Source organism: Mustelus asterias, chromosome 3 (genome assembly GCF_964213995.1).
Source record: "Mustelus asterias chromosome 3, sMusAst1.hap1.1, whole genome shotgun sequence".
Lineage (NCBI taxonomy): Eukaryota > Metazoa > Chordata > Chondrichthyes > Carcharhiniformes > Triakidae > Mustelus > Mustelus asterias.
In genome coordinates this window covers 35,700,833-35,728,578 of record NC_135803.1, presented here as the reverse complement: position 1 = coordinate 35,728,578, position 27,746 = coordinate 35,700,833, and the positions used below count along the sequence as shown (strand labels likewise).

The following is a 27,746-nucleotide window of genomic DNA, read 5'->3' as shown; positions in this document are numbered from 1 at the left end:
TTACGGGGATAGGGCAGGGAGAGGGCCAAGTTAATGCACTCTGTCAGTGAGTCCGTGCAGACTCGATGGGCTGAGTGGCCCCCTTCTACACTGTAGGCATTCCATGAACAGCCTGGTTAGAGCTTTATTCCCTGTAACATTGCAAATCTGAAATGTGTCTGCGTGACTCAGTTTGATTACCTGAAAATAATGGCACTCCAGTTAGTTCTCATGACCATGTTGCTCCTTGTAGCATTGAACAAAAGCTTCAACATTTCTAATTATTTCTACATAATGTAATGCTTGGCTAAACCACAAAACCCAAGTTATCAATCAGCAAAGATCAAAACAACTGCCAATATAATGTTAGAAAGGCAATGGGCATTGTGGCAAACTTTAATATGATTAGGTTAAGAAATTTACAACACACTCAAAAGCCATCACTTCATTATTTAAAACTCTCATCCTTTGAGTTACTGGGAAACCACCAATTCTCTGCAATGGGTAGACTGAGGTGCCAAAACCAATTTTATTCTTTTGAAAACTAGACAAAATAGCCATTCACATCAGTGCGTTACTGAAAGTGGTATTGTTTGAGCTATTCCACATCACCAGCAGGGGTAGTCTCCAGCATGGCTTAAGTTGACGGTAAGGTCATATCACGTGCCACTTTGCCACACAATGCAACTGCAGTTGAAAACAGAGTGCATTAAGTTAAATTTATGTTCAGATTCTCAGATGTAGCAAGTGTATTTTAAAAACGACAGAACCTCATCTATCATTTATAGAGATGATTTCAAGTACACATTCTTAAATTGAATTTGTTCCCAGGAAAAGGGCACAGGGACAGAAATCAAAATAAACCACTAACTGCTTGCCCTACATTCTATTCATACTGTGTAGAAGTTTTAATTCAGCTTGCACTGTATTGTAATACCCAAATAAACAGGAAACCAACTCAGTGGTACTAATTTGCAGTCGGAAAACAATCTTACTTCTGCATTTGTCCCAACACTGTGTTTCTGAATGCCAATACATTTTAGAACCAACTCTTCAACATTTTATAGTGAGCAAACAGTGCAATGGTTAAGAATTTAGCTTTCTCACGCAATGTTTGAATTCTAACAAATTTGAGTGTGGCCAAGATTTCAGAACATACAAACTTCTCTAAGATCTTGAAAACAAATAGAGAAAGTACTAATACATATGGAAGTTCTTTTTCAGCGGTTTTCTGTAGATAAGATCTCAATTTACAAATAGATGCGGAAGAGATAAATTAGTTAATTTAAAAAATAAATGCAAAAATAAACTGAGACAAAAGCATCTCAGATTTATCGTGTCGTTTATACACAATTCTGGGAAATTGGTTTTCTAATGTAAATTGTGAAATCATCCTCAGCTTAAAAAACTTTTCTCTTACTAAATGAGTTTAAGGGTGGCACGGTGACACAGTGGTTAGCACTGCTGCCTCACAGTGCCAGGGGCCCGGGTTGGGTCACTGTCTGTATGGAGTTTGCACATTCTCCTCGTGTCTGCGTGGGTTTCCTCCGGGTGCTCCGGTTTCCTCCCACAGTCCAAAGATGTGCGGGTTAATTGGCCATGCTAAATTGAAGCTAGTGTCAGGGGGATTAGCAGGGTAAATATATGGGGTTACAGGAATAGAGCCTGGGTGGGATTGTGATCAGTGCAGACTCAACGGGCCGAATGGCCTCCTTCTGCACTGTAGGAAATCATAGAAATCATAGAAACCCTACAGTGCAGAAGGAGGCCATTCGGCCCATCGAGTCTGCACCGACCACAATCCCACCCAGGCCCTACCCCCATATATTTACTCGCTAATCCCACTAACCTACGCATCTCAGGACTCTAAGGGGCAATTTTTAACCTGGCCAATCAACCTAACCCGCACATCTTTGGACTGTGGGAGGAAACCGGAGCACCCGGAGGAAACCCACGCAGACACGAGGAGAATGTGCAAACTCCACACAGTGACCCGAGCCGGGAATCGAACCCAGGACCCTGGAGCTGTGAAGCAGCAGTGCTAACCACTGTGCTACCGTGCCGCCCGTAGGGATTGTATATGAAACATCAGCATTTAATTTTTTGTAACAGTATTTGTAACAGTAACCTATTTGAAATCTGCAGAAATATTCTTTAAACTTTTGAAGTAAATGAGGTAGAATAAGGCATAGTTCTTACTCTTTGTTTTGTGGACTTTGTATTCAGTCTGATCACACAAACTTAATATGATCCTCTTTGTGTAGCAGGATATGTAAAATTAGATCACCAGTACATTTGAGCTCTTCCCAGATCTCCTCTGCTTAATAATGTCATGATACTTAGCTGAACCACATTAATCATTGAATCATATAGAACAGAAGCAGGCCATTCAGCTCATCATGCCTGCGCAGGTCTTGGAAAGAACCATCCAATTAGTCACATTGGGGTCGAAGTGCAAATGGCGTCATGTGTGCAAAATCTCATGAGAATCAGAAAATGAGATTCTCGCCGGGGAGATCGCGTTTTCTGATTTTCCCTGTGCCTTGCAAGCGCCGTAACAAAGTTCGCACTCATAGGGCAGGAACCTCATTTACTACATTTTGATAAATTTCAATATAATTAGCGGACTTCTCCCCATGTTCCCCCACCGTCAGAATTCCCCCTCACTGACGAGACATCATGTCGGCGAAGTTTACAACAGGTATTTAAAAACATGAAGCAATCAAGCGGAGATGCACAGGTAAGTATAGCTCCCGGGAAGAGAGGGACAAGTCTGGGGAATGTCAAGGGGGCATGGGGGGGGGGGGGGATAGTGGGTTGTCTCAGTGCTTGTGTATGTAGGTGGGGGGTGGTTGCCCCTGCACTTTGGTGGGGGTGTGGTGGCCTTTTTGCCTGTATGGGGGCGAGGGGAGGGGTGGGGTGCAGAAAAGGTGCCCTGATTTCAGATCCCACCCCACTAGCATTACAGCATCAGAGCCACCTACACCATTTTGTTTTACTCTGAACACTCTATTCTTCAATGAGAATAACCAGGGGAACTGCATTTATAGTAAATATTGGAAATATTTGCCCAGTCTTTCCACCAAAAGTGCATTTTTTTTCCCTAAGTATTTATCCAATTTCCTTTTGAAAGTTAATTTTGAATCTGCTTTCGCCTTTCAGATAATGAATTCCAGATCATAACAATAGCTGTGTTAAAAAGAAATTTCCTTTTGCCAAGTACCTTAAATCCATGTCTTAAAATTACTAACCCTCCCTTCAGTGCTCTATCATAACCCCTCAAAAGTTTGAACATCTCTCTTAACCTTCTATGCTCCAAAAGAAACAATTGCTGCTTCTCCAATCACTCCACTTAAGTCCATCATCCCCAGGACCATTCCATTTAATCCCTCCTGCATCTTCTCAAAGGTTTGACATCTTTCTCCTAAATTGTGGTGTCCAGAATTGAACCCTAACTCCAGCTGAAGTATAACTAGTGTTTTATAAAGGCTGAGCATAGCTTCTTTGCTTCTGTCGTCCATGGCGGGGTGGATTTTCCACCCCCATTTTCGGAGGACGGGAAGGCCAGAGAATGCAGCGGAGTCCCCGAACAGCTTCTGCCCTGGCGGGATTTCCCATTGAGATTGCCCCAGCATCCTGCCAATGATATAATGGGTTCCTACCATGAAAAGTCAGGAAGCCAATTAGCATACATTTACATGTCACCAGTGGGCTTTCCCGCTGCATCATCCCCCCACATAGGGATTCACCCCTCCCTCCTGGCATGATGTCACGATGGCAAGGTTTACAACAGCTTTTGGCAAACAGGGACCTGGCAAATGGAAGCCACTGCGGGTACACAGGTAACTGGGAAGGCAGTAGCGTAGTAGTATTGTCACTGGATGAGTAATCCAGAAACCCATGGTAATGCTCTGGTGACCTGGGTTCGCATCTTACCAAGGCAGATAGTGAAATTTCACTTCAATCAAAATCTGGAATTCAAAATCTAATGATGATCATGAAACCAAAGTTGATTGTTGTAAAAACCCATATGGTTCATTAATATCTTTTAAGGAAGGAAATCTGCCATCTTTACCTGGTCTGGCCGACATGTGACTCCAGACCCTTAAGTGCCCCCTCAAGGGCAATTAGGGATGGGCAATAAATAAATAAATGCTGACCCAGCCAGCAATGTCCACATCCAATGAACAAATAAAAAAACCAAGGGGGAGACGGTTATGCCCAGGCAGTGCCCTGGCACTGCTTCCTGACAATGCCCTGGGGCACTGCCGGGGGTTGGGGGGCCTTCTGTAGGGTATGTGTTTGTTTTTAAAAATTATTTTCAAATCAAGAGGGTCTTTAAATACGGCACCCATATCTGTCAGGAGCTGAGGTTGTGAGCCCTATGAATGAATTTCTGTGCTGGTGTGATGCCAGATACAGAGGCCATATGTATCAATGTATGACATTTCTTGTAGGCATAAATGAACCATGATACGCGCTTAACTGATCATCCTAAATTGGTTGTTGGTGTAGCTTTTAGCACACTCAGGATTGTTCAACAAGTGTTCCCTAATCACAGAATCACATCTAACAGTAGATGTTTTGTTTTGGGTTTTGCAAGCATAGGCCAATTGAGTACAATCTGTACTCTGCCTATTACAAACAAAGGAACGAACATGTTGTTTGATTCTGTTAGCCAATCATCTTTTGATCAACAATCTCAATGTAATTTTCCCATGCAAGAACATACATATTACACAAGAACACAATAAATAGAGGCAGGAGTCCGCCACCAGACCCTTCAAACCTGCCCTGCCATTCAATATGATCATGACTGATCTATGCTGGTCTCAACTGCTTTTCTAAGCCATTTCCCCATAGCCCTCTATTCCTCAATCTATCAAATACTTATCCATCTCTACTTTGAATACTTCTAATCATCCAGCCTCCACCAATCTTTGGGGCAGAGAATTCCAGAGATTCGTCAGCCTCTGAAAAGAAATTTCTACGCACCTCAGCTTTAAATGATTGGCCCTTTATCTTGTAGCTATGTCCCCTTGCTCGAGACTCTCCCAGTGAAAACATCTCACCATCTACCTTGTCAAGCCCCCTCAGGATCTTATATGTTTGAAGGAGTGGTAGGACATTTGGCCCCTTGAGTCTGTTATGCTGTTGAATATCATGAATGATCTGATTATGGCCTCAATTCCAGCTCCATCTATCTCCAATTACCTTTGACTCCCTTTTTATCAACAATCAATCTACCTCTGCCTTAAAATCTTTCATTGACCCCGTTTCCACTGCTGTTTGGGGAAGAGAGTTCCAAAGATTCATGACCGTCAGATAAAATATTTCTTTGCATCTCTGTCTTAAATGTAAGACCCTTTACTTTTAAACTGTATTCTCTAGTTTTAGTATTGCTTGATATTATTAGTATCTAGAAATCTATCAATCTCTACCGTTCAATGTCAGGCCAACAGGTCTGTGGTTCTGTTTTCTCTCTCCCTTCTTTTTTAAATAACGGAGTTACATTTGCAACCTTCCAGTCTGCAAGGTGTGTTCCAATATTTACAGAATTTTGAATGACAACCATCAATGCATCCACTTGACCACCAGTGCATCAGTGCAGAAAATGGTGCATCAACTTGTTCAGATTTTTAATGTACTTTGCCTTTCAAGGATAATTTGAGGTAGCCCAGGCACCATTTGTCTAAAAGTGACTTTTTTCACCCATTTATGTGTTTTGGGATATTGAGTGAACAAATGAATTTCGGCCAGAGTTGACTTGTCAACCAATCAGAACTTTTACCCTGTGATTAAATTTATTGTGATTGTTTGAAATTTGGCATTCTTGCATCTGTTCTGACTGGGTGCAAGATGAAAACTTTGGCAACCTGTCACCAAAGCTTCGAAGTGAATTAAATCTATATATTCCTGTACATGGGATTAAATCTTACTTCCTGGAGAAAGGCATGCTTCTGCAATCCCCAACATCTTAGTTTCATAGAATCCCTACAGTGCAGAAGAGGCCATTCAGCCCATCGAGGCTGCACTGACTCTCTGACAAGAGTATCTTTCCTAAGCCCTCTCTCCCACCCTATCTCCATAACCCCACACATTTCCCATGGCTAATCCATCTAACCTGCACACCTTGGGAACCAAGGGTCAATTAAGCATGGCTAATCCACCTAACTGCACAATCTTTCGACTAGGAAGAAACCAGAGCACCTGGAGGAAACCCACGCAGACATGAGGATAATGTGCAAACTCCACAGAGAAAGTCTCTCAATGCCAGAATTGAACCAGGGTCCCTGGAGCTGTGAGACAGCAGAGCTAATCACTGTGCCACCGTGCCTGCCGCCTGTTTCCTCTGTTTAGGAACTTGATGAAACAGTACAAATTCATTTCACTGAGCACTGAGAAGATTGGTGGCATAGTGGACAGTGAAGAAAGTTATCTCTGATTGCAACAGGATCTTGATCAATTGGGCCAGAGGGCTGACGAATGGCAGATGGAGTTTAATTTAGGTAATTGCAAGGTGATGCATTTTGGTAGACTGAACCAGGGCAGGACTTACTCAGTTAATGGTAGGGCGTTGGGGAGAGTTACAGAACAAAGAGATCTAGGGGTACAGGTTCATAGCTCCTTGAAAGTGGAGTCACAGGCGGACAGTGTGGTGAAGAAGGCATTCAGCATGCTTGGTTTCATCGGTCAGAACATTGAATACAGGAGTTGGGACATCTTGTTGAAGTTATACAAGACACTGGTAAGGCCACACTTGGAATACTGTGTACAGTTCTGGTCACCCTATTATAGAAAGGATATTATTAAACTAGAAAGAGTGCAGAAAAGATTTACTAGGATACTACCCGGACTTGATGGTTTGAGTTATAAGGAGAGGCTGGATAGACTGGGACTTTTTTCTCTGGAGCGTAGGAGGCTGAGGGGTGATCTTATAGAGGTCTATAAAATAATGAGGGGCACAGATCAGCTAGATAGTCAATATCTTTTCCCAAAGGTAGGGGAGTCTAAAACTAGAGAGTATAGGTTTAAGGCAAGAGGGGAGAGATACCAAAGTGTCCAGAGGGGCAATTTTTTCACACAGGATAGTGAGAGGTAGTCAGAGGTAGTAGTAGAGGCGGGTACAATTTTGTCTTTTAAAAAGCATTTAGACAGTTACATGAGTAAGATAGGTATAGAGGGATATGGGCCAAATGCGGGCAATTGGGATTTTAAAAAAAAGGTGGCATGGACAAGTTGGGCCGAAGGGCCTGTTTCCATGCTGTAAACCTCTATGACTCTGTGACTCTTCGAACCAGAACAAAGGGCAGGCTGGGTAATCAGGGCTGGATTCAAATAGATCCTAGAGGTGAAATGACAAGTGTGTGAACACACTGCATTATCTACTTCTCAAAAAAGGAGACTTCAATGCTAATTGGAACGAGTGGAATACTGTGCTTTTGGAAGAGTTTATTTCAAATTAATTTAATCTGCAATATAACCAATACAGGCAAGAAACAATGCAAAGATAATTCTAAACATTTAGCTGTGATGATTTCTTTTAATTAACAGATCTACAACTTTCTACAGGAGTTGGATTTTTTCACTCTCAGTGAATTAAACTGGACAGACTTTGGCTGCTATAAGAATCTTACACTGCTAGTTTTGATATTGGACCAAACTGTAGTTAGACATGTTTAGGCTGAAATGAAACAATTGCAATGTCAAAAATGCTTAGAAATAATGTGTGCATTCTTACAATAGTGATCCTCCTAGATTATTATAAAATTGCCATTTCATAAATAGCAGCTTAATGAAGTCAGGATAAGCACAGTAAGAAGTCCCTTCCTGTCGGGGAACACTTCAGCAGTCAAGGGCATTCAGCCTCTGATCTTCGAGTAAGTGCTCTCCAAGACGGCCTTCAAGACACATGACAATGCAGAATCGCCGAGCAAAAATTGATAGCCAAGTTCCGCAAAAAAGAGGATGGCCTCAACCAGGATCTTGGATTCATGTCACACTACCTATAGCCCCCACGACTTGCCTGGGCTTGCAAAATCTTACTAACTGTCCTGGCTTGAGACAATTCACAACTCTTTAACCTGTGCATAACCCTCTCTCCACTCGCATTGTCTGCACCTGGAAAGACTTGATTACCTGTTAAGACTTGCATTCCAACCATTATCTTGTAATTGAGTCTGTGTCTATATATGCCCTATTTGTGAACCCAACTCTCCACACACCTGATGGAAGGGCAACGCTCCGAAAGCTCGTGCTACCAAATAAACCTGTTGGACTTTAACCTGGTGTTGTGGGACTTCATACTGTGCCTACCCCAGTCCAACATCGGCATCTCCACATCATGGAAGCCAGGATAGTTGGGGCTTTGTTGGGAGTTCTAATATATTTTAAGATACGAAAGTCTGAGACAACATACCAACCTACTCAAGAGCAGCTTCTTTAGTTTATTTATTAATGTCACAAGTAGGCTTGCATTAACACTGCAATGAAGTTATTCTAAAAATCCCCTAGTAGCCACACTCCGGTGCCTGTTCGGGTACGGGGAGGGATAATTTAGAATTGGCCATGCACCTAACTAGCATGTCTTTCGGACTTTTTTTTAATATAAGGAGGCCAAAACTGTACACAGTACTCTGGATATGGCTTGACCGCAGTGGGAACACTTCTCTACTTTTACACTTGATTCCCTTTGCAATAAACACCAACATTCTACTTTTCTTCCTAATTACTTACTGTACCTGCATACTTTTGTGATTAATGTACCAGGACACACAGATCCCTCTGTATTGTAGAGTTCTGCAGTCTCTCTCCAAACAATATACTGCTTTTCTATTCTTCCTGTCAAAGTGGAGAAGTTTATATTTTTCCATACTAACTTTATCTGTCAAACATTGCTCACTCATTTAACCTAAATTTCTTTGTAGACTCTATGATCCCCTGACAGTTTAATTTCCCACCAATATCAGTAAATTTAGCTATCATATAATTGGTCCCTTCATCCATTACAAAATGTAAATAGTTGAGACTAGAATGAATCATAGAAGCCCTACAGTACAGAAAGAGGCCATTTGGCCCATCGAGTCTGCACCGACCACAATCCCACCCAGACCCTACCCCCATATCCCTACATATTTTACCCACTAATCCCTCTAACCTACGCATCTCAGGACACTAAGGGACAATTTTAGCATGGCCAATCAACCTAACCTGCACATCTTTGGACTGTGGGAGGAAACCGGAGCACCCGGAGGAAACCCACGCAGACACGAGGAGATTGTGCAAACTCCACACAGACAGTGACCCAAGCCGGGAATCGAACCCAGGTCCCTGGAGCTGTGAAGCAGCAGTGCTAACCACTGTGCTACCGTGCCGCCCTACCACTGTGCTACCGTGCCGCCCAGACTCTAACATTGATCCTTGTGACACTCCATTAGTAACAGATTGCCAAACTGAAAATGACCTATTTATCCCTATTCTCTGCTTGCTGGTAGTTTGTTTAGATAACCTTTGATTAAATGCCTTTTGGAAATCCAAGAGCACCACATCTACAAGCTCCCTTTCATCCACTTTGCTTGTTACTTCCTCATAGAACTCTAATAAATTGGTTAAATGCATAAAACCATGTTGACTCTGCCTGATCACATTATTATCTAAATGAGAGTCATGGAGAGAATGGATTGTCAGAGTCTTTTCCCAACGTAGAAATGTCAATTACTCGGGGACATAGGTTTAAGATAAAGGGGAAAAAGTTTAAAGGAGATGTGAGAGGCAGTTTTATTTTTACACAGAGGGTGGTAAGTGCCTGGAATGAACTGCCAGAAGAGGTAGTAGAAGCAGATACAATGGCACTGTTTAAGAGGCATCTACACAGATACATGAATAGGCAGGAAATAGAGCGTACGAACCGCATAGAGGCAAAATGTCTTTAGTTTAGAAAGGCGTCATGTGTCAGTGCAGGTTTGGTGGGCCGAAGGGCCTGTTCCTATGCTATATTGTTCTTTGTTCTAAATGTCTTATTATTACCTCCTTAATAATGGCTTCTAGCATTTCTCTATGACAGATGTTTGGCTAACTGGCCATGAGTTTCCTGCTTCTGTTTCCCTGCTTTCTTGAATAGATTAGTTATATTTGTAATTTTCCAATCCACTAAGGAATTTTGGAAGATCACAACTAATCAAGGGTATTTTGGAAGATCATAACCGATTTAGAATTAGCTGCACAGAATATTTCCCCCACAGTGCCAATTTCATGACCTGTGAAACGATTCCATAGATTGATTACTTCCTCAGTGAAAGATTGTTTCTATAGCTTAGTTCTGCATTTTCTTCACTTCAACCGCAAACAGTGTCCTCTGATTTTATTACTCTGGACAAGTTGAAACAGCTCACGATGGCTCTCAGCCTTCTTCTTTACAGTGAATATGTGTCCAATTTACAGAACAACGTTTCCAGAATTAGATGAGATTGCAGGTGGATGGACGTTGCGCTTTGCTGAACTTTCACTGATCTGATGTCTGGGAAGGAATCAGTCCATCATCTTTTTTGGATAAGATTTAAAATCCGGAAAATAATTGAAAGTCCAAGAGGATGTGATGTTGAAAGGGAATCGACGAAAGTTCCTCCAAAAACAAATCTTTGGTTTGTGTGCACCAAACCATTCCCTTTTAACTTGCATTCATCACTCCTGTCACAATCCGTCCCTTTGTTCTTTCCTTCCTCACCCCATCCCTTTTTTCCCTGCCTCTATGCTCACTTAAAACCTGTTATATCTTTAATTTTTACCAGTTCTAACTAAAGATCATTAACCTAAAATGTTAACTCTTGTTTTTCTTTCACAGATGCTGCAGGGCCAGCTGAATGTTTCCAGCATTTTCTATTTTTAGTTCAGGTTTTCTAACTGAACAGTATTTTGCTTTTGTTTTAACTAATTAACAATTTTGATCTCAGTATGATGCAAAAATATTATATATAATGAAGTGTAAGCAAGCCCTTAAAATATTTTGAGAAATAATAAAAAGTATTTGTACAAAATCTGTATTATTCCAAATGGTAGTGATAAGGAGGGAGGTGGGGGCACAGGAGAAATGGAGCAGGGGACTGGGAGAGTATAAGATCTCAGATTTTGGTGAACAGAAAATAGCATACATTAGAAAATCAGCTTAATAAACTCCAATTGGTTTGTTAGATAACTAGGAAGGATCAACATTTTATTCATCTTTGAGAAGATTTTGACAGGATTTGTGATAAGATTGGCACAAAATACAAATCTACTGTTGTTCATTCAAACTGTTAGGTATGTTTGTTCATGCTTTCTGAAAATCATGGTGCATCTATTCAGAGGAATATCCCTTGCTCTGCAGTCGTGAATCAAATTATGATTAGAATCATAGACATTTACAGCACAGACTGAGGACATTCAGCTCCTTGTGTCAGTGCAGGTTGAATGAGAGCTATCTAGCCTAATCCAAGTTTCCAGCGTTTGGTCTGTAACCTTGTAGATTAAAGCACTTTTAAGTGCATATCCAAGTACGTTTTAAATGCAATGAAGATTCCTGCTTCTAGTTCATTCATCTAGTGAGTCCCAGTTCCTGCTATCCTCAGGAAAAATATTACCTTCAACTTTCCTGTACTTTTTCTTTCCATTACTTTAAATCTATGCCTCAGGGTTCTTGACCTCTCCTAAGGGAAAGATGTCCTTCCTATCCATTCTATGATCTATGACCCCTCAAAATTTTATACACCTCAATTAAATCTCCCCATAGGTTCCTCTGTTCCAAAGAAAACAACAAAGAATTCTTATATCCTGACAATATCCTCATGAAAACCGCAAAGATCACCATCAGAGCAGTGTTGGATATTGTTGCACAGCAGATGGATTATGTGAATTTGACTAACAAGCATCTGCCTCACTCAAAAGAAACATTCCAGCATGCTCTCTGAAGGTATAAACCTGGAGTACAAGAAGGATCAATGCTAGACCTTACGGTTGACAAGTAGATGAACAAAGGAAAGACAGAAGGAGCATCTTGATCAACTGACTGACTATATTCAGCTACAGATTGATCTCCTGTAGTGTGATTGTAAGTAAAGGGGATTTACAGCCACAATATTGTGAGCTACTCATTCTACATCTGAATACTAAAATTCAAACAAAAAACTGAATTTAGAAACGATTTAGAATAATAGTCAATTTCATAATCCTAGAGTAAAAGAGCTTGTAAAAGAATAAATGCAAAATAACGCAGATGCTGGAAATCTGAAATGAAAACAGCAAATACTGGATAAACTCAGCAGGTTTGGCAGCATGTGATGGAGAAACAGAATTAATGTTTCAAGTCCATATAACTCTTCCACAGAACTGAAGAGGGATAGAAATGGAATGAGTTATATAGTTGGAGAAAGGGGTGGAAGGGCAGAATAGAAGTTCAGGGATAGATTGGAACTAAGGAGAGATTGACAAAGATATCATGGAAATAAGACAAAGGAGGTGTTAATGATAACAATGAGTGATAATATAGGCATAAAGGCAAGATAGCAGAATTTGTTAATAGGGAGAACAAAGATCAGTGCTCAGTTAAAGCAAAACTGAAAAACAAGGGACAGATAGTCCTGTGAGAGAGGAGGGAGTTGTATTGGGCAATCCAAGGAAATCAAAAAACAAGAGGGAGTCAGATGGAAGAGAAAGTTCACAATCTAAAGTTGGAGAACTCAATGCTGAGCCCAGAAGGCTCATTGGTAGTGTGGCAACCAGAATTGTACACAATAGTCCAAATGAGGCTTAACTAAGGTTCTGTACAGCTGCAGCATGACCTGGTAATTTTTATACTCAATGCCCTGACCAATGAAGGCAAGCATGCCGTATGCTTTCTTGACTAGCTTATTCACCTGCTTTGTCGTTTTCAGTGATCAGTGGACCAGTACGCCCAGATCTCTCTGCTTGTCAATACTCCTAAGAGTTCTACCCATTTACTGTATAATTCCTAAATGCATTGCATCAGCTCTGATGAAGGATCATCTAGACTCAAAACATTGGCTCTATTCTTTCCCCACAGATGCTGTCAGACCTGCTGAGATTTGCCAGCATTTTCTGTTTTTGCTTGAGATATGTTTGCCTTTTTCCTCAAAGGACCCCTGACCCCCCCCCCCACTGTAGTTGACAGGACACTCCAATGTGCCTGAGTCATCTCCTGCACCTCTGCCCTCACCCTTTCCCCTCCCTCTCAGAACTGACAGCTTGGGGTGATGGGGGAGGGGTTGTATGTTGGGACAAACCAAAGAAACAAAAATCCAGAAATTACAACCTTTGAGATCCTGCTTTTCAATCTGTTATCAAGCTCCCTAAATTCTTGCTGCATATTCCGAGGTGATTGACTTCTAACAACCAGTGGAGAGTTTCCCCATGATTCCCATTGACTACAGTTTTGCTAGGGCTCCTTGAAGGCATACCCGGTCAAATGCTGCCTTGAGCCAAGTGCAGTCACTCTGACCTCAAGGCTGTAATGAGGTCAGGAGCTGAGTGGCCACGGCTGAATTCAGTCTGAGTGTCAGTGAGCAAGTTATTACTGTCATGGTGCTGCTTGACAGCAATGTGAATGACATCTTCTATCACTTTGCTGATGGGATGGTAAATAGCCAAGTTGGATTTGTCCTGCTTTTTGTGGGCAGGAAGTATCAGAGCAATTTTCCACATTATTGGGTAGATGCCAGTATTGTAGCTGTACTGGAACAGCCTGGCCACAGGTGCAGCTAGTTTTGGAGCACATCACATAGAATTGGCTCAAGCACATTTGTGATGCTGGGGACCTCAAGAGGAGCAAAGATGGAGCACCCACCGGACAGTACTGGCTGAAAATGGATGCAAATGTTTCAGACTCATCCTTTTTTGCACTGAAGTGTTTGCCCCTCCCCACCTCCCACACTATAACTGAGGATAGGGATTTTTATGCAGCCTCCTTCTCCAGTCAGTTCTTTAATTATCCACCACCATTTATGACTGGATGTGGCAGGACTGCAGAGCTTAGATCTGATCCATTGGTTGGAAGATTGTTTAGCTCTATAGCATGTTGCTTCGGTTTTCTGGCATGTAAGTAGTCCTGTATTGACATCTCATTTTTAGGTCTGCCTGCAGAGTGCTGCTCCTGGAACATTCTCCTGTACTCATCATTGAACGGGATTGATACACATTAATGGTACTGAGGGATAAATGCCAGACCATGAGGTTACAGATTGTGGTTGAATACAATTTTGCTGTTGCTAATAGCCCACAGTGACTCACTGATCATAGAATCATAGAAACCCTACAGTGCAGAAGGAGGCCATTTGGCCCATTGAGTCTGCACCGACCACAATCCCACCCAGGCCCTACCCCCACATATTTGTACCCACTAATCCCTCTAACCTATGCATCTCAGGACTCTAAGGGGCAATTTTTAACCTGGCCAATCAACCTAACCCGCACATCTTTGGACTGTGGGAGGAAACCGGAGCACCCGGAGGAAACCCACACAGACACGAGGAGAATGTGCAAACTCCACACAGACAGTGACCCGAGCCGGGAATCGAACCCAGGACCCTGGAGCTGTGAAGCAGCAGTGCTACCGTGCCGCCCTAAATGTTTCAGGTGCGAATTATTCGATCTGTCCTAAACTGATCCCATTTGGCATTTTTAAAAATTCAGTCATGGATGTGGCATTTGTTGCCCATCCCTAATTGCCCTTGAACTTAAGGGCATTTAAAAGCATACTCACATTTAAAAGTATATTCAAGTATACTCTGTGCTCTTGCCACCCTCAGTGCTACTTCCAATTGGTGTTCAACATGGAGGAGTAATGATTCATCAGCTGAGGGGTAGGGATGGTAGGTGTAATCAGCAAGAGGTTTCCTTGCCCATGTTTGACCTGATGCTGTGAGACTTCATAGAAGGCAATGTTGAGGATGCCCAGGGCAACTCTTTCTGACTGTACACCACTGTGCCACCAATTCTAGGGGGTTTGTCCTGCCAGTGGGACTGGACATATCCGGAATGCAAACAGTGGTGTTTGGGACATTGTCGGTGAAGTATGGTTCTGTGACTATGCCTGGCTGTTGCTTGACTTGTTAGTAGCACAACTCTCCCAATTTGGGTACAGCCCTCCAGATGCTCATAAGGAGGACTTTGCAGGGTTGACAGGGCTGGGTGTCAAGGGGTCCTTTCAGTTTAATTCCTTACAATATTTTAAAATGGTATGCTAGTATTTGATGGTGCATGCACACAAAATGCACTAATTTCTATAATTAAGGGATATTTATAGCATTTACCAGAGGAATGGAATCTTGCAATCTTTCCTCTCCAAAATGTAAGGAACCATATCTTTCAGTAACTTATAAAGAAACAGTCTTTAAAGATAGCAATATAAATCAATATGTCCTCTCCCAACAGACTTCATCATTTAGACAGTTATGGAGTAAAATGTACGAAAGAAGAATGATTCATTATATATATTTTACTCACATGACATTCTGCAGATGTAAACCATATTTAACAATATTGTAATGCGATATTGCAATACCATAGGACAATGTTCCATGAAATGTCCATTGTTAAATTTAGTACCTCCTAAAAGATTCCACTTGCAAACAGCAAGTGCATAGACGAGCTCTTTCCAATTTTATCATCTGAAGTGGAGAGATGCCAAAACAGTGTGGAATATTGCATTAATAGAAACATCTGTGGAGTTTTTGTTTTACCTTCTGTAACCAAACACCATGAGTTTCTAAAACAATGCCCAATGGGATCCAGATGAATGTTCCAAAAGTCTGTTTGTTCTCCACTTCAGAATTGTTTTTCTATTTACCTGTGCCCAATCATGGTGAAATGACTCAAAGTGCTTCCCACAATCAATTCCTTTTGCAGTAACTATTTCACTGGTAAGCAAGAATGCTAGTGATGCCATGAAACAGACAATGATAAAAATAAACAAATAATTGTTTAGAATGGTATTGATTGAAGGAAGATATTGGTCTGGTCACTTATTCTGCACTGAATTGTGCAATTCAGTGTGCTGCTCCAACACTGTTACCTCTGGTATTCCTAAAAATCTGTTCAGGTTATTACCGTTCACTGTTATGATATAATAAATTGATAGAAAAAACTGTATTGTAGGTCACATTTTGTAAACCTTGGACTGAATTTAATGACAGTTTCCAAAATGGACACCGCGGGTCACTTGATTTTCTCCTCATGGATTTGTGCTGGAACCCCTTCAGCCAGATAAAGAGACATCCTTAAATATATACATTAAAAATTCAATGAGTGCTGCAAAAGAATAAACAGAAACTCAATCATTTGTTATTTTTTCCTCCAGAGACACTAATTAATAAGCCGCTATAAAGTGTGAACAACTGGACCTTTCTGATCACTAGAGAGGTTAAGGAGACTACTGAATGGTGGATCAGGCTCGAGAGACTGAATGGCTTACTCCTGTTCCTATTTCTTATGGTCTGATGAGCAAGAATCCTAAAGAAAGTCCCCTCTTACAACTATATCACCATGAACCTTTATTAGAGCATAATGTCCCAAGGTGTTTTACATGGGTTATTACTAAATACTGTCAACAATTTTATGGTTCAACGCGCCAGCGAGATCTTCCGTTCCCACTGAAGTCAATGGAGTTTTGAACGGCTCGCCACATTTTTCAGCCTCACCCCAGCTGCGAAGGGGCTGTAAAATTTTGCCCCCAATGTGCACAGCTTACTGAATACCAGGGACTGATTATGACAAATATAAATTATATCGGGGGAAAGGGATGAAAAACAAAGAACTTAACAAAATAAATTGGACTTCTTTAAATGTATTCTTGGACTCCAAAAACTAGTGGATCAAAAATTAAGATAGTAATTTGAAAATGCTATATTGAAATTAAAACTGAAACTTTGGGGCGAGTTTAAATAAGCATTTTTCAAAGATGGATCAATACAAAAGCTTTGAGAAAGAAAAAAAATGGGGGTTCATCTTGTGGCAAGAAAGAATATACTAAAATAATAGACTTATTCACTAGTTCTACCGGTTTGATGCTAGCCTGCCAGACTTGCAGCTGAGTCTAATTTGAGGTTTACTGTGTTTTACCTAGTTCCTCCAATCTCTCTCTGGGATTTTTGGCCTTCAAATCCTTCTCAAATCTGGTTTCCTACTTATTTTTGTTTTGCCCAATATATTCATGTTTCTCAGAATTTTATTTCAATAGCTCCCACACGAGCTCTGATGTTACTTAAAAAAACTTCTGCTTTCATCCTCCCTACTGCGAAGCTACTCATGATCACAGATATCTCCATTATATTCTGCCCTCCTTCACTGTAATTCATTGGTTGTAATGCAACTTGAGGAGTTTGGCAGTTCTGAAAAGCACAACATAAACGCAAGTCTTTTTTTTCTCCCCTAACTACTGCTTTGTCCTTTCATGAAATCCATGCTCTTCACCACCAAGTGCAAGCTCTCGACATCTCCATTCAGCAGCAGCTCACATCAGTTCATAATTGGCAGAGTCCTCAGTTCATTAGCATTCTTTACCTCATCCAGCAATTTAATAAATATAAAAGTTTCTTCCTCCCAGAATCATACCGTGCAGAAGGAGGCCACTCGGCCCATCAAGTCTGCACCGACCACATTCCCACCCAGGCCCTATCCCCATAACCCCATGTATATTGGGCTAGTCCCTCTGACACTAAGGGGCAATTTAGCATAGCCAATTCACCTAACATGCACATCTTTGGACTGTGGGAGGAAACCGGAGCACCCGGAGGAAACCAATGCAGACACGGGGAGAATGTGCAAACTCCACAGACAGTGACCCAAGCCGGGAATCAAACCCGGGTCCCTGGCATTGTGAGGCAGCAGTGCTAACCACTGTGCCACCGTGCCGCAAAAGACCAGAAATTCACACAACTTTTGGAAGCCTTCGAAGCCAATTAGAATTATCTGATCATTCAAATTATTTTAAGTATTAAATGTCCCATTTTGCTTTTGTTAGTTACATTGCCTAAATCAATACTATGCAATTTCACATTTTTAAGCATAAAAAATTGAATTATCAAGAGTCATAGAAAAGGCCATTCGGCCCATCATGTCCATGCCTGTCAAAAATAACCACCTAACTATTCTAATACCATTTTCCCATAGCACTTGGCCCATAGCCTTGTATGCTGTGGCATTGCAAATGCACATCTAAATGCTTCTTAAATGTTATGTAGGTCTCTATCTCCACCATCCTTTCAGGATGTGTGAGTTCCAGACTCCCACCACCCTCTGGGTGAAAGTTTTTCCTCACATCCCCTCTAAATCCCCTGCCCCTTACCTTAAAACTATGCCTCTTGGTCATTGATCCCTCTACCAAGGGGAAATGCGCCTTCCTGTCCACTCTATCTATGCCCCTCAATTGTATATATATCTCATCCTCAGTCTCCAATCTATCCAATCTCTCTTCATAACTAAAACTCTCCATCCGAGGCAACACCCTGGTAAATCTCCTCAGCATTCTTTCCAGTGCTATCACACTCCACCTTTAATGTGGATTCCAGAACTGCACAATACCCTAGCTGTGGTCTAACCAATGTTTTATACAGTTTCAGCATAACCTCCCTGCCCTGAAACTCTGTGCCTTGGCTAATAAAGGCAAGTATACCATATGCCTTCTTAACCAATTTACCTGCCTAGCCTGCTACCTTGAGGGAACAACGTACATGCACACAAGGTCCCTCGGTACTTCCCAGAGTCCTGCCATTCTTCATGTTTTCTCTTGCCTTTTTTGTCCTGCCCAAGTGTATCACCTCACACTTATCAAATTCCATTTGCCACTAATCAGCCCATCTGACCAGCCAGTCTATTACTTCCTATAATCTAAGGCTATCCTCCTCACTAACCACCCCACCAATTTTCGCATCATCTGCAAACTTGCTGATCAACCCTTCTATATTCCAGTCTAGATCATATATGTAAACCACAAACTGTGGGGGCTTCAATACTGATCCCTGCAGGACCCCACTGGACACATGCTTCCAGTCCAAAAAACACTCCTCGACCATCAGCCTCTGCTTCCTGCCACTCAACCAATTCTGGATCCAATTTGCCAAATTTCCTTGGATCCCATGGGATTTTACTCAGTCTCCCATGTGGGACTTTATGAAAAGCCTTGCTGAAGTTCAAGTAGGTTTACCTCACCTCATCTACAGACCTGGTCACCGTTTCAAAAAAAAAATCAATCAAGTTGGTCAAACATGACATTCCCTTAACAAAATCATGCTGACTGTTCTTAATTGATCTCTACCTTTCCAAATGCAGATTAATTCTGTCTTTCAAAATTGCTACCACACACAACTCCCTCGATCTCTCTCCCCACTCTCCCGACCTCCCTCCACACCCTGCAACTACACTCCCAACACGCGACTATACATGCAATACCCAACTCCTTTCCCACCTATCCACTGACCACCCTCCCCACTAACCACTTTCCTGCCCCCCACTTCCTCCCATTGACTCACCCTACACCCCACCTTCCAACCTTTCTCACTTACCTTATAAATTTACTTTTCCTGGCTTCTCAAAGTGGCTGGATGTTTGAACCTACCTGCTTCATGACAGCTACCGCCACAAAAAAGGGACTTCCCTTCCTGACCTTTGACGGGATGTGGAGTTGTTGGCGTTGGACTGGGGTGGGCACAGTAAGTAGTCTCATAACATCAGGTTAAAGTCCAACAGGTTTATTTGGTAGCACGAGCTTTCGGAGCGCTGCTCCTTCATCAGGTGATCACCTGATGAAGGAGCAGCGCTCCGAAAGCCCGTGCTACCAAATAAACTTGTTGGACTTTAACCTGATATTGTGAGACTACTTACTGTGACCTTTGATGGGGCTGCTCTTGACACAAGGCCTCAGGGACCTGCTGAACTGCATCTTTCTCACCTGGCTCAAGTTGGAAGGTCGTCGAGAGAGGTGCGGAGAGGCAATCTGATTATGATTGCCAGCCCAGGGAAGTAAGGGCCCTACATTTTAAAGTGCTTCCCAAGTCACACAATTATGCTGAAAGGAATGGCAGATTAATAAACTGCTTCCCTCCTTGTGAGGAAAGACATGACTTCAGTTCTCCACACTAACTTGGCTGAGCAGTGTCATAATAACACATGTTGGAAATCCAAAATGAAACTAGAAAATGCCAGAAACACTTAGCAGGTCAGGTAGCAACTGTCGGCAGAGATGCAGGGTTAAAGCTCTGGGTGATGATCTTTCATCAGAACTGAGAAAATAATGTATTGAAGCAAGTGGAGTGGCAGGGAAAGGCAGGAAGAGGGCAAGAGCAAAAGACAAGGTCTATGATTGAGTGGAATGCAAGAGAGGTTAAAAGGCAGAAAAGACCATTATACTTGTCGTCTACTCTCTTCTGTATTTCACCACATCACAGACTACATCCCTTCTGATCTTTCCTCATCACTGTACCTGCTTTTGACATCTCTAACTTTTACCAGTTTTGATGAGAGTTCATCGACCCAAAATGTTGACTTTGTTTTGTCTCCAGAGATAGTGTCTGACTTGAAGAATATTTTGAGCATTTTCTCTCTTTATTGGCTGAGCAATATGTGGGATAAAACAACTATAAGCCTGTGTCATTACAATCTATAGTTATCTTCAAAACAACAGTAATGATCTCTTGAAATGTTTTGAGGATATAACTAATAGAGTTGACCGAGGAGAACCAGTGGATGTGGTTTATTTAGATTTTCAGAAGGCTTTCAACAAGGTCTCGCATAACAGACTATTATGTAATGTTAAAGCACATGGGATTGCAAGGTATGTCTTGAGATGGATAGAAAGCTGATTAGCAGATAGGAAGCAAAGAGTTAGCATAAATGTGTCTTTTCCTGATTCGCAGTCAACGACTAGCGGTCTTCCATAGGGATCTGTGCTAGGACCCCAACTGTTTACATTATATATTAATGAATTGGAAAAAGGAACTGAATGTATTATCTCCACTATCTGCCGGGGATGGCGGGGGGGTGGGGGGTATTGGCATTCTGGTTGTGGGGGGGTTTGAGACTGGCCCGGGAATAGTCGGGGCCGTAGGGAGTTTGGGGGGACCCGGGCCGGCCAGCAATCGAGCTGGCCAGCAAATGGGAAGGCTGAAAGTTCGGAGCCACTGTGCATGTGCAGAGACTAGCTGGTTTCAGCCTCCTGGGTGGGAATCGGCCCCACCCCCTAAAATTTAATGATATTCACGCTGGTGGCCTCTGCAGTGCACAGGGTGTGGGAGATTCTAGTGTGAACTCCCACTGAAAAAAACAGAGTGAATTGCTCCAGTTCTCTCACAAATTCAACACTTGGAACTTTTTTGGGAGAATTCCACCCTATGTTTCTATGATTACATGTCACAAGTACTTAATTGGTTGTAGAGCACTGAGATTTTCTGTGGTCAAGAGACACTTTTTTAATATAGTATGGGATTTTAATGTTCTCATAAAATGTACCATCTAAAGGTTTAGTTTCAATTCAGTACAAAGTACTTTGTGTTCCGCTAGCAAACTCAAAAATGTCCAAAATATAAACAAAAATGCAGGAAATAATCAGCAGGTCAGGCAACATTCATGGAGGGACTTGAGACCAAAACGACCTTTCTTCAGTTTTTTTGTGTTTTTTATTTCAGATTTCCGGCATCCACAGTATTTTTTTTTTAAAAAGTCAATCACCAGATATTCACAAATATGTTGAGACATTGCTCTCAAAACCTTACTAAATATGAATCAGAAATTTACCGCAAACATTCTTGCTTAATCTTTTAAAATATGAACATTGTGACAATTAAAATAATACTTTTTTGTGTATTCCTTACAAAATAAAAGATGCTCACCTGGTCCAATCGTAAAGCACCCCCATCAAATCTTTGCTTACGAAGATGTTTGGCAATATTATGAAGATTTATTACAGCAGTCTTTATTTCAGCAATAGAATGATCAGGTGAAACGGGTGGTAGTTCATCAGAAGTCATTATCTTTTCTGGATCCTCAATCATGCTTTGTGCGTGATTGTAACTCAGCTTTACACAAGAGCGAATAACAGTTCGACCATACCATTGACTAAGGATCTGCAAAATAAAATTAAAGAAACAATCTATTTTTCAAGATTTATATTTTTCTAGTGCCTCACCAAATTTCTCAAAAAGAAATGACTGACGAAAAACATGCACACTTTAAAGTATAATCAAACCCTAGACAATAAGCTTCCAAAAGCAGTTGCCATAACAAAAGCAGTTGCTTTAACTTGCTCTTTGAGGTAGTGATCAATTTATTTAAATTTTTTCTTTCAGTATGCATTGATTTTCACATTTGACCTTTATAAAGGTATGAAATGAAATCAGTGTAAAATATTCGCTTCAAAAATACACACGATATAGTTGTATATATTAATGATAATCCAAACGTTTCTTGCATACTGTTTGAAGCCTTGTAAATGCACGAACAAAAATTGAGATTGTAACATTGCAAGATACACAGTTCCTTTAAAACCAGCATTGACAGCTTACGGTCATAATCTGTCACTTTGGAGTTAAAACTAATCATGGCTTATGTCTTTATAGGTCAAGATCCGCTTTAAAACATATAAATATGAAAATTATATATACTGTTTAAGTACTAGATTCAGTTTTTGCTCTGGAATAAACATGAAAGAAAGAATTGTAATCAGTTTATTCGCAGTTCCAAACAAACGGAACCAATGGTTAGAAGAGGGCAAAAAGCCAAAAACAATGTGGCCTGACCAGATTAATTCCAAATTTAGCCAGCATTTCTTCTATCCAATCCACAATTCCCAGGCTTGAAGCCAAATTTTAAGCATAAAATGTGGTGAAGCACAGCAACTAGAAATGGGTCAAGTAGCATGGACAACTAATTGACCAGATGGTGTGGCTCAGTGGTAGCACACCTCAAGAAAAACACTTTTGACTCTGTCCCTGAAAACTATTGCCACTTCCAAATTTTGTCAACATGCTGTGGCCTCAGACATCTGCATCCATCTTTTATGGAGTTCCATGTTCAAATTCCCCCAGTCGTTGATGGAATTAAAAGTTAAAAAGCTTGGTCAACATAAGCTGCATCCCAAAATGTTGAAAGTGGTTTTAATGGAGAGAATGGATGCATTGGTGGTTATCTTTGAAAATTCTAGACACACAAGTTAAACCCCAGTATTCGATGGTGAGATGGAAGGAAGTGTTGATTTCCAAAAGGACCTAGGTATCCTTGTTCATGAAAATCTAGCATGATGGTGCTGGTGAGTGGAGTCCTCTGAGGATCTAACCTTGGCCACTTATTTCTTATCTACATGCTGTTTCCTGACATCAAATGAAACCACGTCACGTTGAAAATATACACCAACACCACCCAGCTCTACCTCTCATCAGCACCTCTTTCGACACCTAGAGATGGTCTCACCTAGCCTCATCTCTGCAACCTCCACCAGCCTCATATTCCTGAGATCTCTGCACTTCACTAATTCCAGCCACTTATGCATCCCAATTATAATTATTACTCCACCATAGATGGCAGTGCCTTTCAGCTGTCGCGCCCCCAAGCATTGGAATTCCCTCACTAAATATCTCAACTCTCAATCTGCCTTTTCTCCTTTAAGAGGTTCTTTAAACCTATCCAACTGAACAAGATTGTCCTCTTATGACTCAGTCAAATTTTGTTTGATGTTGTTCTTGCAAAGTGCCTTGGGACATTTTACTGCACTAAAAGAACTATGGAAATGCAATCTGTTGTTGTGGGTTCAAATCCAGAGACTACATCACAATGTTTTGGCTGATACTAGCGCAATTATGACAGCTGCTGTACTTTTAGCATTCCCAATTTTCAGATGAGATCCTGTCTGCCTTATCATGTGGTTGTAGAAAATCCCATGGCAATAATGTGAAGTGGAGCGGGGCAAAACTGGCCAAAATTTATTCCTCAAACATGACAAATATATTCTGGTCATTACCTCATTGTGCTGCATTTGCTGCGTTACAAATGTGTTTGACGCAGCAAATGAACTGCCCGAATGTCTGGTGGAGGCAGGATCAATTGAGGCTTTCAAAAGTAAATTGGGTAATTATCTGAATAGTTAAATTTTGAAGAGCTGCAGGGAAAAGGAAGGAAGTGGCACAAAGTGAATTGCTCCTTCAGAGGGCCAGCACAGACATGATGGGTTAAATGGCCTCCTTCTGTCCTGTAACCATTCTATGACTGCTCTTCAAGTCTCTTACTGTCTGGAAAAATGCTTTGAGATGTTGTAAAATGCGCGAAATAAATGAAAATTCTTTCTTTCACTGCTATTCAAAATGTGTTACATTTACCACTTTTCATTTTTTGGTACAATTCCCATCTCCAAACGTTTTTGTAATATTATGCCTAGGCCCCTTCGTTAGCCAACCTCCTTCAGCATTTTAGGTGCATACTTTTGCAGCTTGAAGACATTTGTGATTTTAGTCCCAAAGAACAAGGAAAAGAACATCATAGGAATAGGCCCTTTGGCCCTCCAAGTCAATCATGATGCCCTAACTAAACTTAAAAAACACCTTCTGTCCTTACTCAAGCCATGTCCCTCTATTCTCTCCCTATTCATGTACCCATCCCATTAATGTATTTTTAAAAAATATCATGTCTCTTCAAATTTGTACTTGTCAAACTGATGTTAGTATATATCTTTACTATTTAGCGCTGACAAGCACAACATGTCCCCCTTCATATCAAAATGATCTCATGTTATTTCTTATTTGCTCAGAAAAGGGTTGTTTTTGAAGAGTTTCTTGATATAATACATATTCATGATTCCTTTATATTACTTCTATAAGTGCTTAAAATACATCTAATGTCATAAAGGACTCCATGCACCCAGACATACTCTCTTCCACCTTCTTCCATCGGGAAAAAGATACAAAAGTTTGAAAACACATACCAACCGATTCAAGAACAGCTTTTTCCCTGCTGTCATCAGACTTTTGAATGGACCTATCCTATATTGAGTAGATCTTTCTCTTCACCCTATCTGCAACTGCAATACTATATTCTGCATCCTATCCTTTCCTTCTCCCCTACGCACTCTCTGAATGGTATTTTTGTCTGTATAGTGCACAAGAAACAATACTTTTCACTGTGTCCCAGTACATGTGACAATAATAAATCAAATCAAAAAGAGACAAAGAGGTCAAGCATTTTGTATTCTCTTTTTATTGTGAAATACTGTTATAGGTGTTCGATTTAGCAGTTCAGAATTACGGGAATAAAGCTGTTCCTGGTATGTGAGTAGATTTTAAACCGGGCATTCTGTATGTGAAGCTGATTATGCGTTTTTCAGTGTAGCATAAATCAGAAATGGAGTTGTCACTTTAGATCATTGTTGTCAATTATGCCATTTCAGATTCCTTAGCAGTAATGTTCTTGAGTTGATGAGGAGCAAGTAGGAGACTCAACCCAATGTTTCTTTCCAAATATTATGGACAGTTTTTTTGTTGTGCATTTTTGAAATGTAACTTGTTCCAAAAACTATTTGTTCTATGCTTCCTTTAAATGAGTGGCAACATTGTGAGATTTTCTTGCATTCGAGTCTTAACCAGCCTTTTCTGGTTTTACGAGATTAGGATGAACTCTTTTGGTAGTATATTGTAAATTATTTTGTTAAATTACTTGGAATAGAGAAAGCTCCAACCCAAAATCAAACAAAACATGGCTAAATGAAGTTTCAGCAGATTAACTAAACACACTTGTATATTTGTCGATCCATTTGAGAAGGCAATGAATTCGTAAATTGCAATTATTCACAAATTCCAATATGGTATATACAATATATTGTAATCATCAGGACCAATATTTTCTTTAACAGTTCATTTAGGTTCAATAAGTAGGACTGCACTTGCTATGATACAATAAATCCAACAGCTGAACATACAAGCAGCAATCATCTTGGGGAGATCACTGATATCACAAGTTCAGCTAGCCTACAATAATAATGGTGTTAAGACAAGCAAAAAGAGTTCAGCTTGATGAGTGTAGCAAAGAAAAATGCAGCTTTAAGCCAATATAAACTATACAAATATAGAGGTATATATTGAAAGGAAACAAACTCTGTAATTCCGAAAACAAAAAGTCTAATCTTTGGAATATTAAAATTTCCTGATTTTTGTTTGAAGTTTTTGAAAATAGAACATGCTGAAATGGTATCCTACTCCACCCAATTTGCAAGCAAAGCCAAAAGATAATTCATCATGAGGGCATTACATCGAAACATGATCCTATCCTCAATAAATATATTTATCCAAAATATATTAAAATTCTCATATCTGTGAACATTTCCGGTCTTCAAATACCTTGCTTGTTGTCATACTTACGATTTTACCATTATAAATTCCTAAATCCATATTCACACTGGCTACCAATGTAAACATAACACTTTAATTGTAGAACAATTAGACACTAGACACTAGAGTGTGCTGCAATACCTGTTCTCCATAAATCACAACAGGTTTCTAAAATTGCTCAACTACCTATCTGTTCTCGCTAATTAAAAATTTCCAAACACCAAAGCAACAATTTTTTTTAAAATTAAGAAATGACAATTCTCACTAGCATGATTAAGTGTTCTGATGAATGTATCCATGTTTGCTTAAGATACAAAGTTCGGCGAGAAAGTAAGATGCGAGGAGAATGCAGTAATTGTGAAAGAATAGACAGGTTAAGTGTGAGTGCAAGATCTTTTCCTGTCCATCTTTGTTCTATATATATTACTATAATTTGGCAATTATCATCAGTTGCATGATACTATGATACATACTCCTAACACTTGTAAGGCTGGTAGCTAGTGAAATATTGTACATACTACTGTGTATCAAGTCAAGTGCACTTTTGAGCACGCACTGATAAAATGTTGAAATGGTTCATGACAAATCGAATACTTCTCTGAGGTTTTAAAGCACACATAGACAAGAAACGCATCAACCCCTGCACGGTTTCTACCATTATGAATGTAAACATTAGAAAACATTGAGTTCGCATGAAGATGTCCCTAGAATATTCAAAGTACCATTCAATTAAACATGGTCAATTACTCAGCAAAAGGTAAAACACGTAATAACACATTCTCTCTCCTTTCTGGTTTTACAACGCGGAGACAGATTTATTTTGCCTCCTTGGAGACCCGATTCCAGTTAGCAAGTACATTTCTTTGGAAATTAGTACTGCAGACTCATTCACCAATCACAATTAACTGTGAAGTAATGAAGTTATTGTATTTTGTATAGCAAATATTGTATAGATATTGTATAGCAAATAATGCATCATAAAAAGTTATTAACTCTGATCTAAACAATAATATTCGCCTTCATTCCAATTCATCTCTGCTCTCCAGTGTCTAGGTTTGGTTAACTAAAGCTTTTGTATATTGACATCGGATTACAGAGGACATACAGCAAAGAAAGAGGATATATACAATATATATGGCACAGAATACAGAAATAGGCTAAAAGCAAAATACTGTGGATGCTGGAATCTGAAACAAAAACAGAAAATGCTGGAAAATCTCAACAAGTCTGACAGCTTCTGTGGGGAGAGAACAGAGCCAACAGAGTCTAGATGACCGTTCGTCAGAGAAATAGGCTATTCGGCCCAACCAGTCCATATCAGTATTTATGCTCCAGTTGCGCCTTCTCCCATCTTTTCTCATCTAAATCTGCCATTGTAACAATCTAAACACTTTCCCCTCATATGTTTATCTAGTTTCT

The 27,746-nt window shown here is 40.6% G+C and overlaps 1 protein-coding gene across 2 annotated transcripts in view; it reads right to left on the bottom strand.

Annotated features, from left to right (window-relative positions):
* dis3l2 (DIS3 like 3'-5' exoribonuclease 2) overlaps positions 1 to 27,746 on the bottom strand; it is a 248,192-nt gene that overhangs the window by 104,396 nt on the left and 116,050 nt on the right. For both annotated transcript variants that reach the window (XM_078207700.1, XM_078207706.1), the window contains one exon: positions 21,849 to 22,082. In XM_078207700.1, coding sequence (XP_078063826.1) covers positions 21,849 to 22,082 — 234 coding nt within the window. The remainder of the gene's footprint in view (positions 1 to 21,848; positions 22,083 to 27,746) is intronic.